This window comes from Saccostrea echinata, unplaced genomic scaffold, assembly GCF_033153115.1.
Source record: "Saccostrea echinata isolate AGI-Se365-2 ecotype Australia unplaced genomic scaffold, CSIRO_AGI_Sech_v1 ptg000022l, whole genome shotgun sequence".
In the NCBI taxonomy this organism is placed as follows: Eukaryota; Metazoa; Mollusca; class Bivalvia; order Ostreida; family Ostreidae; genus Saccostrea; species Saccostrea echinata.
Genome location: NW_026889771.1, coordinates 11,671,475 through 11,688,816, shown reverse-complemented (window position 1 = coordinate 11,688,816; position 17,342 = coordinate 11,671,475). Strand labels below are relative to the sequence as shown.

The following is a 17,342-nucleotide window of genomic DNA, read 5'->3' as shown; positions in this document are numbered from 1 at the left end:
CTGCTTGAGTATTTGTTTCCCTGACCAAAGCTGAACTTGCATAATGTAATTTCCTCGATGGCCGTGGATTCCTGGTTATTTGACGGACGACTAGAAATTTTCAAAGAGTCTACAAGTGTATGTATATTTTACACCGAGGTTGCGTGAGTAAATTCCTGCACTCTTGGACTGAAATGCTTTACCTGGAAGATTACAGAGTGGTGTATGCTTTCCATACAATTAGGAAATTGATTTCCATTTGAGACGGAATCAACTCGGAGTGGCGATCGCCCATTCCTCCCAATGATTCATTAATAGACAGGCGGACTGCTCTATTTCGTTCATCCGACAGCACTTCATGCCCTTACTAAGGTATACAAAAAACTTTTCCTAAGTATTTATAATTTGAAAAGTAGTTATTTTTAGGGAAATTTGAAAGGACTGAGATTTTGAAAGAATTTATATTAACCAAAAATATCAATTTCATCATTTTCTATGTTACATTGTAAATTAAGACAGGTTTTCCCTATTCAACTTTGAAATTTTGAAATATGTTTTCTTCTATTGATAAATATCATTTCTTGTATATATATTCTTTCATTATATTAACAGATTCATTCATGACTTTGACAATGTCGGTGGAGAGTCCAGATTCTGGGAAATATGTTGTATATACCGTTACATCAGACGAAAGCAGCACGGATTTAGAAGATGGACACGTCAATTTCAAAGATACCGAAACTGACTCACTTAACGGGAAACAATCGCCATCACATCGACCTCTGAGGTCACTCTCATCAGATTCTTCTAAGTGGAGTTCATTTTGGTCAACAAGAGAAAAATGTTGTTGTCTCTGGAATATTGCATTTATTATGGCGATTGGTGCTCTCGTTTTTGTTGTTGTATACCTAACGAAGAGAGGTGCTAACAAGCCTTCATTTGAAACAAATTACACCCGGAACCCTATGGGAACATACTACGTGAGTACGATGTCTCCAAAGGACTTCGAATCAGAATCAAACCAGGTATATATTTCTTTGAACACAAGTATGAAGAAAATCAGATCATAAAGTAAAGATACGCTACATAGAGATTTGCTGAAATATCCGTTCTTTCTGTGGTAAAGCGAAGTCATAATGTTTATTCCACTGAGGGCCATATATTCATCAATTTTACATTGTCTTCGTTCAAGAGAAAATGAAGTAATGCAAGTGTAGTTTGCATTAATCATTGAGTGAATTTACATGTATTAAAGGGCTTATACTAATTATACTGGTGTGTAGGGACATCACAAATGGAAACTTAATCTTTTTAGGGAAGTAAACATAGCTTTAGCCAAATGAAATTTGATTTCCAGTTAAAATATTGGAATTTTTATAGAGGATGTTATGAAAATACACGTAATAAGAGACAAATTAATAGTCTGAAAAGGATAAACATTTTTACTATCATAGTTTAGTGTTTATCTCAGTCAAAACATTTAGAATAAAAACATTTTTGGGGCAATGTAGAAAACGTTCTCAAAACAATGAATCCATTTTCCTATCATATTATCATGAATTATATTATATTAAAACAAGTAGAAAACTGGTCACAGATAGATTTAAAACGGCACGGACATAGGTCTATGAAAACAACAACAATTAACAAAAGAAAGTCCATAAATGGAAGTCTTCGTGTTAAGAAATATATAAAAACATTTGAATGGCAAAGGATTTGATTAATGAGAAATATTTTTCCTTTATGAACTTTGTTAATATATCTTATGGATTTATTAATACCAAAACGAAGACATATCAAGCTCCGTGCAATTATTCCCACTTTTACATTTCGTTATCTTGATGGAAAAGTTTGTATTTACTGAATGGATAAAGCTCATTGCCTTCAGAGAAAAAAAATGAATGATAGATTTCTATTGATCTGGAGAGAGAAAAATGAATATATAACTCGTATTTGTGAAAGCAGTAATTAACCTAATGGGTATATCCGAGGTCCAAAGAAATGATACAATGGATATGTTTTTCTTTGCAATATCTGAAGTTATTATTTAGTAGTTAAGGTGAAATATATAAACCATCATTTCAATGTTTATTCAAGTTTCATATCTTTGCATAACTGTAGATTTCTTTTTTTTTTTTTTTTGGAAGGGGTTGGAGGGGGGGTTTATGTGTGTGTGTGTGAAAGAGAGAGAGAGAGAGAGAGTGTGTGTGTGTGTGTGTGTGTGTGTGTGTGTGAGGGTGTTTGTGTTTGTGTGTGTGTTTTCAAGAGATGATGTTATCCTGAACTTGCAACAAGACCGTTCCAAATTTTTTTCTATGTTATGCACACATGCACAGTTTCTTTTTAAAGCATGAAAAATTAAAAAAAAAATAGCAAAAACTACACTTACAATTTTTTTTTACCGCTTTGTATTCTATTGGGATCAACATATAATTTTTTTATATTCTTTTGAAGTTTTGTGTCAAAATTGGGATTTTATATATACTAGTAGTTATTTTTATTACAATATGCATAAAATTCTTAAATGGTGCATGATAATAAACTTTGTTATTATTATTATTATTATGTAATGTTGTTTTTTTCTGATTTGTTTTTTTTCTTCCTGATAAAACGATAGGATTTTGATTTCTGAGTGGACGCTATGCATAAAAATAACTTGGTATGGACTAATAGGCCATTTTAATACAGAAATGAGCTTTTAATAAATAAAGTTGTTGTTTTCTGTCTTCACTGTATTTGGAAAAATCGTCTTGAACTTGAATGCATAACTTTACACATATTACATTAAGTTCATCTACAAACTGGGTTAACTATTCAAGGTAGAAAGTCACTGTCTTACTCCTGAATCAAAGTATTTTACCAGTTTTGACCAACGCTCTACGTACAAGGACTCCCAAAGGGTGTGTCACGGTAATTGTAACATCTTCATAGAGACAACTGAATGTGTTATGAAATGTTAAACAATAATTGTTAATCTGACGTTTATTTCTTCTTTGAAGAAATGTAAATGATCTGAACTCATACAAATTACGTCTATTAAGTTTAGCGTACAATGTCCTTACATACTTGCTTTCTTCTGGTTGCATCGTTTGAAAAGTTTTATTTTAATCATCAAGCTTTATAATAATTTATAACTCTTAAACTCCTAGTTATTCAAGATAACGAAGAAAAGTATGGATGAGATTAATTACATAATCAGCATCATCTTGTGTGGGTTTTAACAAAAGATATTTAACAGACATTTGGAATAACAGTAATTGCACAAAATTAAGTCTGCCAATGCTCTCCATCATTGACGTCTTTGCCTAAACCTAATATTCTTTGCATTGCTTCTGCGAGATGAAAATTTAATAACTTGGCATCAAGGACGAACGTTTGGCAATGAATGATGAACTTAATAACACCTTTCATTTACAAACTGGGTTTTGTCTTATCATTGATGCAAAATTGATTACATCTTTGTGCTTTTCAGCATCCTAAATACATTCGTTTAAGTGCTTTATATGTTGGCTTTTAAATAATAACAAATACCAGCCAACTTATTAAACGCCAGTATAGAATATGGGCCGGATCTTACCAGGCACGTAGTATTTAACAAACCTTTGAATAATTGATTAATTATACGTTTCTTTTTGTTTTTATAGATCTGCTACACATCAGAATGTGTTCGTTTGTCCGCGGAACTTCGCTCGCGGATGAATACAAGTGCTGATCCGTGTGAGGTAATAAACATTTTCGCGCGTTTTTTGTAGTTCGGCCACTTTTTCCCCACAGTGTTTCTTTTGACCCATCGGGTGCTTTAATGCTTAGCGGTCAATAAGAATTTCAAAAAAATAAACTGCTTTTCTCACTAGATTTGACAAGGCCTGATTTCCAGTGCCTGACTATACACAATGTCTAAATACACAATTGGTATGACATGACGAATTCGTATTGATCAAGGTTACAACAGAAAACCTCGGCCAATCTTTCACACCTCTATTATGATTGCCGGCAAACGTATCGATAACATGATTATCCGTCCTATGGTACATTGGAGCAATTCCCCAAATTTAATATTATGCAGAGTATGCCACGATATGGAGATGTATTAATTGCTAGGAGAGATGAAAAGACCTCTGCATTTTAATTTCATTTCCTTTTCCAATCAGGTGGTGGTCAATATTAACTTAAAAAGTGCAATATATGTGTTTTTTTATTATCAAATAATAATTGTTTGATTTGTGTTTCTTTCCTCAGATTTTCTCATACCCCCTTTTTGTTAGACATTCTTTTGGTTGAAACTAGTCTATATCGGATATGCCATTACCTTTTGTACTAAAACATTATCAAATTAGATACACTTCCTGATTCTAGATTAAATAAGGAATAAATAAATATTGGAATATGATTTCATTCTTTCCTTTCATAGGATTTTTACGAATATGCTTGTGGGGGATATACAGCGCCGCTAACATGGACAGCCCCTAGAGTTCGTGAAGTACCCGATGCTTTGAGACATTCCTTTACGTCTTTAATTATAGGTATGGTATTAATTGAACATTTAACATGTGCTTTCAATGTATATTGATATGAATTATATGTACTTGTTAGATATTACATAGAAATATCATATTTTCCTAAATCGATATTAGAGAACTCGATAGGATATGCAATATTTTTATAGTAAAGATTAGTTTTTATGAAATAAACACACCTGAAAATATTTATCCATATGTATCAAAATCAATTATAAATTTTCTATAACTGAAATGAAATTGCTCTTATTTTTTTGGTTCAAATTTTATTATACAAAAATATTAAGTGCTGTAAAGGAGAAACATTAGACGTACATGTACTCTTCTACAGCATTCGAAAAGGTGTTTTAACCAAATGATTGATTCTCAGGGAATTTCAGAAAATTTAAAATAAAATTTTTCAAAAGTTAGAAACTTCGAAATGTATGACTTATCTGCACTTTATACAACCATTCTTCACGATAAAATAAAAGCGTGACTTTTTTTTATATCATACACAACCGATTCTTCAATAAAAATGGAACTCGGAGATTTTGATATCTTGTGATTGGTCATATACAAAATTATTTTTACACATAAGTACTCTGAGGCTTATATTAAAGGGTTTCTGGAGTTCCTCACTGACAACATCCATGTAGTCTTGGACCAGGTCTCCAACACTCATGCAGTTGAAATTTCGTTGGGGACTAATTGTGCTCCTTTATCACCGACCCTTTTTTTATATCCCTATGAAGGAAAATTTATTCTAAAACTTTTACACGAGAAGAAGAAAACACATGCCGTGGCCGTCAACTAAATATTCAGATATATCAACGACGTTTTATCTATTAGCAATAGTCACTTCCATTCATATGTCGACTCGATATATCCCATTGAACTCGAAATAAAAGACACCACAGGGTTTGTCACATCTGTATTATATTTGAATGTTTTGCTGACTAAAGACAATAAGGGCCAACTAACAACTAAACTGTATAACAAATAAGATGACTTAGTTCCTCCTTCATTAACTTTCCTTATTTTTGTAGCAATATTCAATATTCCACTATAACTTTGATATGGTGTTGTTGTCTCCCACCTTAATAAATACTCAAGAGCATGATCTGAGTACGAGTACGATCAATTTTTAATCGATGCAGGCTTCTGACAAATAAGTTGATGTTACAGGGATTTCAACAAACTCGTTAAAAGTCAGCATTTCGCAAATTGTGGTCCTCATTATGATCTTGTTCGCCCTTGTTAGCTAATACCACCTATCACTGGTCAAATTTTGACTGACATATTTCATAATTGTTAGACTTTTGTTTGTTTACTTGTTTACTAAATTTGACTATGGATTACTTTATTTACCTGATCAATACACAGGGCTAACGGAAGGGGTGACCGTTCGACAGGGGATGCTTACTTCTCCTAGGCACCTAATCACACCTATGAAATTTCCAGGGACCCATTTTTTATGCCCTGCTCACAGATTTTTATTGTTTGTATGTTTTTTGAGATCGGTCAGTCACTGTTTATTATCATCACCTATTTTTAATCTTAAGTTAATGTTTCCCGATTTTAGAAATGTAGAAAACACAGATCATAATTACAATATAAATTTTAAATTTTGTTTAATTATGATACCTTTCCCTTTAATCTTTATTTACAATGGAAATGGCTTAACCGCAGAAAATATTTTTGACTTTGAAGGCTATAATGTGTGTTTTCCTTATTTGATCTCAGTTATGAAAATAAGTAAAAAAAATATTAATTATACCGCAAGTCGCAATCAGAATGAAATGTAAAAACATTGACTTTAAATCAAAATTATTCACTTTATAGAAATCATACCTTCACTAACTTTATAAATAAAAATTATGAATCATGATTAACTCTTGAAATAACCATGAAAATGTGTTTTATAAACAAAAGGAAACTTTACCGTTAACAAAAGTTAAACTATAGATAGTTTATAATACTATCTTTTATTAGCCATATGTTAAAGTGATATTTACAATTTTTGCATATACATTCGATTACTGTGATAAAGATGTTTCGAAGTGATATTCTTACTGAATACCACAAAAAATTAAAAGTAATCTATTGAAATGTTTAATTTTTTGTCATTAAGTATATAAAGTAATTGACGATTAACAACATATAAATATAACCCAAAACAATCATATGGAGGCCACACATACAAGTGGTGATCAAAAAATTCGCGAACTATCTCTATATTTACAAAACCACAATTCAGATCAAAATTAAGTTTGGCACACATATAGTCATACACATATTCTATAAATAGCAGGTGTTATGTAATGTTTTGCTTCATGTTTGTGACGTCACAATGTGAAAATGACGTCAATATGTAGGTGACTTGTGACAAAAAATGGATGAGTCTTACTTGAGCAACGAACGGCTGTAAAGTTTAATGTATAACTTGGAAATTCTTTTGCAGTAGCATATAATAATTTGTACATGGATAATGAAGAGAAAAGACTTGGCAGAAGTTTAACCATTAATTGGATTGACTGTTTTAGTGAGGAAAGAGAGATGGATAAAAATGACGTTTGTTCTGTTGCCCAATGAAAACAAGCAGGAAAAGAGATGTGTCTTTAGTTGAGCAGTTTGTTTTGAAGGATCGCCAAGTTCCAGTTAGAAAAATAGTTTGAATATTTTAACAATAGTATGTTTATTGAATCCCTAAAATGTTTTTTACTTTAGACTTTAAACATATCATATATGATAAAAAGAAGGCGCCCATACTTTATCCACATTGGATAAACGACGCTCCCAAGACAGAAGACTCGGGTTGTGATGGTCACCATGCTCATTCTGGGGAAGGATATCCTTATCCACCCATCCTATTGCCGAGATTTGGCAATTTTTGACAAATAGGACTGTTCTTAATATAAAAAAAATAACTTACATGGTAAGAAATATAAGACTTGGAAAAATATGAACGCTACGGAGCATATCACGTCACCGCCTGGATCACTTGATTCGCGCTTGGGCAAAACGGTGGCAGATGTGCATTAAACTTCTTTTTTTAAAAAAGAGGACTACTTCAAAAAAAAAAAAATGAACACTGAAACCTAATTTCATTTCTTTTATGGAAATAATTGAATTAGTTCGCGACCTTTTTGATCACCCCTCATATTCTAGAGTTGAGTCTAATTTTGATTTCAAAATAAGCCTTCTTGTTTAGAGAAATTATCATCAGCAATTCGAAGTCACGATACGCCCGGTATGAAGGTAGCAAAAAAAGCATATCAATCCTGTGTCACGGCACCAGACCGGAACCTGCAACAACACTGTAAGTAATTCTTATTTAATATAACAAAGGATTTACATTCAGCTTACTTTACTTGCGTTACGATACTTGCTGTTAACGATTTTTATTTCAAAAATCTTGAAATTAAATTATAAATTTATCTGTTTATAAAAGTAAAATGAAAAATTTAGCAACAAAGAGATTTTTTTTCAAGATTTCTCAATATTTTTTAATGAAGTGATAACTACAAAAAGTTAGAATATGAACAACGATATAAATCTACATTCTCTAAGTATTTTTGGAATTTCAATTTGACACATTTCTTACTTTAAAAAAGTCATTAAAAATACATATCAATGGATAAAAATTTTTGTTTTTGGTTTCAAGCAAGTGTCCTAAACATATCAATGGCAAGGTTGTTATATCCATTTAACGCATCCCTGGGTTTGGTTAATGCTAAAGTTGATCAGAATAATTTTACACAAAAACTTTATTCAATTAATCCGTTTTCTCTGTGGAATAATAATAGGTTTTGATGTTTCAGCATTCCCATTGTCGTTGAATTGCTAATGACCTTTCTTTTAACCTTTAAGCAGCCTTTGTTGCTTAAACATTATCCCATATGTACAAGACTAAACAGGTTTCAAATGGCTAAATTTTACTTGTTTGCATTTTTTTTATTTAAATCTCAGTAATATCCATTTATGTATGCGAGTCATCTAATAGCCAAATGCTGTTTTTATCACAGAGATTCGTTTTCGATCCTTGGAGGGAGAAATTTTAGTTGTCTTTTAAATGATAATTATACAGTGACTGTAAAACCAAATTGTAGCGCACAATCTAAATTGTATATGTACTTCATTCAATGCAGTTTCTTCGAAACCGATTTTGCTTTCCTGTTTTGATAGTGCACTTTGACAAGAAACTGGGTTTTGGTTTCAACAAATTAAATTTGATGGCTTCAAGTTTTCTTTTTGTACAGTTGAAGAACTGGTCGACAGCTTTGAAGGGGATCCAGAAAATCCCAACGAAGGACACAGACATTCACTCACCAGGCTTTTGGCCCATGCTGTAAAATTCTACGGAGTATCGCCATTGTTCAAAGTCATACGGTTGGAAAATGACAAATTAGCTGTAAGATTAATCTTAGTTGTCTATCTTGGATCAAGTCAAAAAACGCTTTATGGGAAAATATTGCCATAACCATAGGATTTTCATATGATAAATCCTTAATATGCTTTGTGCTTGAGAAGATATGACACTAGAAATTTATTTAAGATAAGAATTTGTTATTATTCTTTTTTGATTTGACATTTTAAAGTCATTTTATTATTTGTTCATTTGTTTCTTATCTGATGTCATTCTGCAATAGCTCAACTCATATGTTTTTGATGCTGAAGGTTTACTAAAGACAAATAACTGCTTCGTTCTGAAATGATACCAGGCCTCATTTTTGTTGCCTATTAATAGAAAGCATATTGATCTATATTTTCCTCTGTAATTCAAATTCACTCGAAATAAACTCTGAACCTATATAGAAGAAAACAAACCCCTATGATGGTATTACTCAAAAAGGAATGAGACTTTTGAATGAGCCAACACAACGGGAATGGGTTATAAAAAGCTGTAAGCTTTGTCAAGTCTTTGCTTGTTTTTGTGTTCTGTAATGCAATAAAGCTAATGCAAGTTTTTCCTTCGACGTGTGAAACTTCCAATAGAATGGTGAGTGGTTAGAGGCCCTCGGCCAATATCGACATCTTTATTAGAATTATACGTCCTGAGATAACAAGTTTTCGATAACGGTAAGCTACTGTTAATAGCTCATTGGCATTTTCTGTGCTTAGTCGCGAGGATCTTGGTTTTTGATTTATATATGGACGTAAATCAGGGATTCTTTGATAGCAATCATTCGAGTGGATAATGAAGCGATAAGCAAATATCCACACGTCCATTAAGATAAATAAATAAAGTGTACTCTATGTTTGCCATCAATTCAATTTGTTAAATATCCTAATATGATATCGAATATAATTGTTATCACTATTTAAGTATCAGAGCTCCAAAGAAAGAAGAGAATACGTTTTGGAACGTTGTATTTGGTTTTTTGTATCATGGTGTTCTTTTTTAACCAGTAAGAGTTACGTGTACTTTCTAAGGACACGGTGTCTAATGAAATCGATTATTTTGCAAGGGTTTTTTTTTTTTAGGAATATTGGATAATATTGTCTTTTTGCGCATAATCGACAAATTCCTAACATTCTATTGGTCAAACTTTTATTCATTTTTCAGATATTTTGAAAAAAAAATGTTAATTTAAAATGAGGAATATTTTTCTCTTTTTCAAAATTTTCTGTATGATGATATGGATAATTTTTAACTAAAAATGGAGAGGGATTTCCGAAAATGATAAGTCAATTCATGGTTTATATAACATTGCAAACTTTGTATCATATGTGAAAACGCTATGATATATTCATGAGAAAAATGCATCAATAGATGTTTAAGCTGATCCGTCTTCATTTGCATAAAAATTAATTTAAGGAAATCTAATGGATTCGGATTGGTATTTTTCAGATCATAAACCGTTATTCAGACCAAAGAATTACTGAACTCTCTAAAGCTGGTCACAAGGTTTCATCCTTTCGACATTTATCTGTAAGGGAATTTTACTATTTGACGCCAAGTGATAAGGTATGTTATTATACAAATTAAATAGAAGTGGTTCTATATATATATATATATGAAAAAATAATTTCTGATATAACAGGTTATCAATCATCAATGTTATATTAATTAATTTTGAAATCTGGTCCAGTAACTTCAGAAAATCGAAAGGATATACAAAACGTAGTTTTACTTAACGTACGTGTGCATATGTAAACTTATACCTAGATGATTTGTTTTACCATGCTTTTTTCAGAAAGTTGTTGCCTACAGAAACTACGTCAGAAATATTCTAAAACACGTCTTCGGTAATGGCACCAGTAGTTTTTCCGTTGCATATCTTAAACTGACACTGAATGAAGTTCTAGACTTTGAAATGAGACTTAATCAGGTGATTCTTCTACATTTTTGTAACTGATTTACAGTAAAGAAAAGTTACAGTGTCGGATATTAAAATATTTCGTTTATACTTATAGGCGATGTTTGCACCTTCAGCAGTTAGTTCACTCAACATCATGCTCAATTGTACACAACGATACACAATAGGTGAACTAGAAAGATCATCCTCTGGCTACAAGATCGACTGGAGATTGTTTTTTAGCATTCTTCTGAACAGAAATGTGACAGAAAATTTTGCAATTTGCTTTTCAGATATTTCATATGACGTAACAGATATACTTTATGACACTCAAATTAACGTGATAAAAAATTTCATCAAACTCCACATCATACTGAATTCGGATATAGCATTCGCCAACCATATACTGGTCAATCCGTTCATAGACAATGATATAAATTCGTTGAAATTTTCTACAAAGGAAATCAAATGTTTCAAATGTATAGAAAATATTTTACCTGTAAGTTCTATATTCAAATCAACGGATGAAATACTTTTCATGAGAAATTCTTCATTTGTGTTTGGTGAGTTGAAGAAGTCCCTGATTAAAATCATTGACAACATGTACTGGATTCCATTCAAACAGAGGAAGGCATTTATCTCACACGCCAACGAAGCCGCTATCTTATTTACAACAGACCGGAAGTATAAAATCTATGACAGTTCCGCATATTTTTCATTTTTAAATAAATCAGACTTTTATCCAATAGTCTTTAGAGCCATCAGACAGAAATATTCATATGAGATGGACGGATATATTATTGCGCCATTATTTACAAGTACGATTTCCTATTATGATGATTTGAGGCAGACTATAGGTACGTAAATATACATGTATAGTTGATACAGGTCTACATTTATATAAAAGAAGTATTAGACTGTTTGAGGCCTTTTAAGGGCAAACAGTATGATCCTTTTTTATGTAGAAATGTATTTGGCATATCTATTATTTAATGCACTATTGTTTATAAGTAAAACTTTTATCTGGAAGAGTTTGTTAAGTAATCAAATTCACTGTAGTGTATGACGTCATAGCAATGTTTTCGTACATTATCAATACTTAATAAGAAGAAACGACACCATATTCCAAAATAATTGAATCCTGAGATGATTTCTTTCTTTCCTTTTTTGTTTTGTTTTGTTTTGTTTTGTTTTGTTTGTTTTTTTTTTTTTTTTTTTTGTTTTTTGTTTTTTGTTTTTTTTTGGTTTGTTTAAACAATTTACCATTGTAGATTATATTCAAAATTAAGCTTTTTATCATACATACCAGCAATTTAGTCCTTTTCAGTGTTATCACCAATGGCGAACAAGGAACCAATATTTTATCACTTCGCATCAAACGCACTCCTTTTTGGCTCAACTGGTGCATTCATCGCACAAATACTAGCCAGGGTATTTGATATTGATGGTAAGTAGAGACATTCTTTTGTTAAAATATAAATGCAATGTATTTCGTACATTTGAGGAAGCTACATGTACATTAGAAATCCGTGCTATTGTTTTTTTGTTACATCGTTAACAATTTAGGAAGAATGTTTGGAATCGTATTTCACATACCAAATTTCTATAATTTGCCTATTTACATTCAATTTCCATTTAAAAACTGAAATGTGAGTGTTAATTGTACACCGAATTTCTGGTGACGAAACAAATCCATTAACAGAAGTTGATTCTTCTCTTAATTCAAAAGCAGACATGTTTGTTACATATTTTTTCTTTGTTGTAGTTATTCTTTCCTATTATTTGAATGGCATTATAGAGCAGGAGGTTGTATTCACATTTGCTCATCATTTTCAATGTCTCGTTGAGACTTTTACAAAATATACAATAACGGACCTCGGTGGAAAAGTACATCAGGTATTTATAATCAACATACTGCTATTTAATGAGAAAAGTAAGATATATTACATTAGATCTGTCTTACAACGTCTCCACAGTCTTTCTAACATTTTAAAAATCGTCTGAATCTTTAAAAATGGTTGAAAGAAACATTTTATGTAAAAAGTGATTATCAATTTTACAGGCAAATGGTGCTTTGACGAAAGGGGAAAATTTTAGGGACACGTTAGCCTTAAGAGTTACATATAATGTAAGTATTTAAGCACAAATGCATACAAAAGACTGATCGTCTTTTTAATTTACTGCAAACACAGCAAGACAAAATACGAGGGAAACAATACTCTGAATATCTCTTGCTTGATTTTTCATATTTAGATATAAATAATTATTAGTTTTTTTTACATAATTTCGTGTTTCGAATTGTTTAAATTCATTTTTGAATGTGTCTTGAAAAAAATCATAATAAAATGAAAGATTTACTCTCATTTTTTAGAACAAATTTTGTTTGAAAACAACGAGGTGCTTGTTGATTTAGGGTAATGTTTGGCTTTTGGTTTGACTAACAATCAGAACAACACAATGGTTTCTGTCAAATATGTGTGCTTACGCCCATTTCAAAAATTAGAATTAATTATAAGATTTAGCTTAAACAAAAGTCAAGAACTTGTTCAATTTTTGGAATTTCCTAATTTTTTATTGTTTTTTTTTCCTACCAATTTTAAAATACGGAACACAGAGTCAAACCTCCAAATTAAACAACTTTATATAGCCTCGTCAGTATGTGAAAATTAAAGATCCCAATTTCCCAAACAAAAAGTTTTTTTTTTCAAAATCATCAAAAGTGACGCAATTTTGGGAAATTGTTCATGACAAGTAAGCGATCAATTTCATACCTAATCATTCCCTTTATCAGACCAGGCATAACCATGATTAAAAGGAGAAAGATTTGATATAATAACAAGACAAGAAAAGCAAAAGAAAATTAAATCTTTAAAAAAAAAAGACAAACTTCAGTATAAGTAAACCTTGACAATAACTTGAATGCCTTGTACAAATAGCTTTGATTACCAAAACAATATAAAATAGTACGTGGTAAGTTTCCTGCTTTGAGCTGCTATATAAGTCTTGAACGGTAAACAAGGAATGCTTACTACTCCTAGGCACCTGATCCCACCACTGGTGTTTCCAGGGGTCCTTGTTTTTGCCCTGTTCACGATTCGTTTTGTCTAATGTATTTATGAGATTTATCACTGTTCGTTTTCTGCACCTATCACATATGTTATGAAAAACAAATCTGGAAATCTTGGTCTGAAAATGCTTATCGTAAGACTCAATGATGTTCATAAAATATATTATCTAGACTGTTTTGTTTCAGTCCTTCAAATCCAATATCAGTTGGAAAGACAAATACATGCTCCCTGCATTACAACTCACGGAGAACCAATTATTTTTTGTGGCTTACACACAGGTAAAAAATCATGACTGCAGATATAAAACACTAAATAAATATATAATATATGATATAAGAAGTTTTAAGGGATAATTCACGTAAAACAATGAAGTATATTTAACAATATTTACATTTGCTGTGTTTTTCTACTAAGCCAACTGTGAAATTGATTTGAAAGTCATTTTTGTGTAAACTCACGTGTAGAAATATACACGGTGAAACTTGCGCTAAAGTGACGTCACAATGAGGCTACAATGTAACGATATAGGGCAGCAAGAAATTCAAATATTGAGTATATTATTGGTACTTTTAAACTTGTAAAATGTAAATATAAGGAATGTTTTTAAGTTTAGTGTGAATTATTGGTGTGTAAATCACACAGACTTGCACGTAGGCATATTTTTCATGAAGCGCTAGCGCGCTTTATGAAATACGCCTACGTTACGCAAAACTCACACATAACTTAAAAACATTCCTTAAATAACTGTAGAATATGAACAAGAGGTAAAAGTTGTTAAATTTTAATTGACAAACCTTTGTTTCTATTTTCCTTGGGATGTAAGAATGAGGAATTAATCCTATATTTGTGTCGGGTGATGACGTGTCGGTCCAAATTTATTATCTCATATTTATTGTATTCAAGATTTAATGAAATTTTCACAGATTCAAGAAGTCAGTAATAAGCGATAGTATCAGTGAAATTAAATTGATCGTCTTATTTAAGCAGCAGGGTAAGGCCAAGGTCATTTTCTTTTTCCTCGATTTTATAAGGATAAAAAAGTACCGTTGCCAATCATACTGCTAGTTTGAAATATTATGGGGTTTTTTGGGTAAAAATACAATAGGCAGGACTCTAAGATAAAACCAAACTGAGAAAAATTGAACTAAAAAAAAAAACAATGGCTTACCCAAATTTCCTCTTATTTTTTTTAATCTATTGAATTTTAGTTATTTTTCGATATTTCATTTTTTTTCCTAAATTTTCACATATGATGAAGAAGTCATAAAGTCTAAAACGATACAACCGGGGAAAATACTGAACTTTAAAAAGAGATATAGAGGAAGAACAGTTTTTACTGACTTTTCACTCAAATCTATTAATAAATTGAAACGTAAACGGTAAAACGAAAACATTAACAACAACAGAGCTCTTGCCTTGTTTACAAAAACAGATGTTCGACGTAATGTAAAGGAGAATGTCGTTGTCTTTGAATTCTAAGAATATTGATATAAGTTCAATACATTAAACTTATTTTATTTTATGAATTAACATAGAAATTTAAAATGTAAGCAATACAACTGTGTCCATGCCCCTTTAAGTCCCTATCAACTTCAAAATCTGACTTTGATGTTTAAAAATGTGAGCTAAATTTATTATTCTTTGATAAAGAAAAGCAAAATGTAATATTTTCCAACGCTGCTCTTCCGCCAAAAGTATAGTCCCTGCTAGATTTTAAATTCAGTTGACTATTTTTCAAGTTGTACAGTATTGTAAGAAAGAAAATTCCTTACATCTCCACATAAACACTTAAGCAAATATACTTTGAATATTTTGATTAGACTGAAACCTGACAAGATTCCATCAAAACCTAAGAAAAATACCTCTTTATAGGTACTGTATATATTATCCAATTACTATATAAACATATGTAATTGTTTGATAAGTTTATTTCCTTTTATGCAACGAAGACTCTGTGTGAAAGAGTAAATCCAAGAGGTGTTGAGATGTTTTACATTAACAACAAACGAACAATTACTCTTCCGAGACATTTACGGTTTGTTACATAAGAACATTAACTTCTGTGATATATTTATCATATTCTTTTCTTATAACTTTTGTGTATGTGTGTTTTATTTTAATTTTTTAGGGCTGGTAAGTTTATAATTAAATTCATTTGCCAAATAAACAAAGATGTTGCAATTTCAAACTGTGTTTTGTTTGTTCGTTTTGCTTCGTTTCTTTCTTTTTTTTTAATTCTATTTTATGAAATAATTTATTTTTAATTTATTTATTTATTTTTGGCAATAAAGCGATACTAATAGTCAAAAAGTTCAGAAAGTACATTGTATTTCAGTTTTTATACCTTAACCACTTTTATTGCTATTCATAAAAAACCTTTTAATCTTAATGGATTGGCAACAACTTATATTACTGTAAATCGCTTTTAATTCGCGAGAATTTTATCTTCGCGTTATTACACGTGTATGTCTTCGCGCGCGAAAATTCCATTCTCGCGAATATTTGTAATGTTAAGGTTTAAATACAACAATGACTTCAGTTCGCGATTTTTTTCTCTTTAATAAATACCAAAAAAAAACATCCATTAATATAAGGTGTCGCGAAAATATAGTGATTTACAGTAATTCTATTAATGTGTATGCATTTAAGATTTTATTTCTAAGCCTTTGAAATTTACTTCATACAATTCTTTATTTATTTTTAAAAAAATGTAAAATAGTGTTACTGCATATTTTAACAGGTGTTCCCCTGTTCTCTTTCAGGATAAAGGGAGTTTTATCAAATTTTGACCACTTTTCAAAAGACTTCAACTGTCCAGTAGGCTCAGCTATGAATCCTGTAGATAAATGTGTTCTCTTTTAGAAGGAAATTATTCATATAAAGTGTATTTTAATATGTGGTTCTGTTTATACTGATAGACCAACTATGTGCATTATTGCTCTGGTTAATCCTGATGAAATAAAGTTGCGTAATTTTATTTTACGGCTAGAATAAATATTTCGATTCATCCTCTCATATTTTATTTAAAAGAAAATGATATCTTTTTTAAGATACTCAGTATTGCCTTATAGGTGTAAAAAAAAAAAAAAATATTTATAGCTAATGTCCCCTTTAGTGCTGTATAGATCGATGACTTATTCTACAAGATATGCTCTATTAAGGTTCATTTGAGGCAATAAATGTTTTGTATATGATGTTAACAATAAAGGGTCACATGAACATTTAAAAAATTTGCAAAACAGACTGCTGATTTATAGTGATTGAGAATGTAACAAAAAGGTTTGATTGTGTCAAGGAGAGTTCTTTTAATTTGAATAATAAAGGTTAAACCAAGAAAATAAATGTTTTATTTTTTTTTTATTTTTTTTTCGAATTTTACAAGAAGACTTTGGATCAAAGCTCATAAGCAATTTTCCTTTAATTGATCTGAAGCAGGAAGAGAAATGAACTGTATCCATGTTTCTTGTTCCGAGATGGTCAGCTCTAGATTCTATTGT

At 30.9% G+C, this 17,342-nt stretch overlaps 1 protein-coding gene across 1 annotated transcript; it reads left to right on the top strand.

The window, feature by feature from the left end:
- The first annotated feature begins 597 nt into the window (after nucleotides 1-597).
- On the top strand, nucleotides 598-17,137 carry LOC133190410 (neprilysin-2-like). Its single transcript, XM_061326030.1, has 14 exons — nucleotides 598-1,004; nucleotides 3,624-3,701; nucleotides 4,391-4,502; nucleotides 7,690-7,797; nucleotides 8,738-8,889; nucleotides 10,330-10,446; nucleotides 10,676-10,810; nucleotides 10,896-11,634; nucleotides 12,105-12,224; nucleotides 12,543-12,673; nucleotides 12,840-12,905; nucleotides 14,031-14,123; nucleotides 15,795-15,880; nucleotides 16,608-17,137. The coding sequence occupies exons 1-14, from the start codon at nucleotides 600-602 to the stop codon at nucleotides 16,705-16,707; spliced, it is 2,442 nt and encodes an 813-aa protein (XP_061182014.1). The 5' UTR covers nucleotides 598-599; the 3' UTR covers nucleotides 16,708-17,137.
- Nucleotides 17,138-17,342: the final 205 nt, after the last annotated feature.

Bases quoted from the DNA above. Each gene is read 5' to 3' on its own strand.
- LOC133190410 (XM_061326030.1), top strand. From the start codon at position 600: ATGACTTTGACAATGTCGGTGGAGAGTCCAGATTCTGGGAAATATGTT. The intron at 12,225-12,542 runs GTAAGTAGAGAC...TCTTTGTTGTAG, and splicing joins CAGGGTATTTGATATTGATG to TTATTCTTTCCTATTATTTG. The intron at 12,674-12,839 runs GTATTTATAATC...TCAATTTTACAG, and splicing joins TCGGTGGAAAAGTACATCAG to GCAAATGGTGCTTTGACGAA.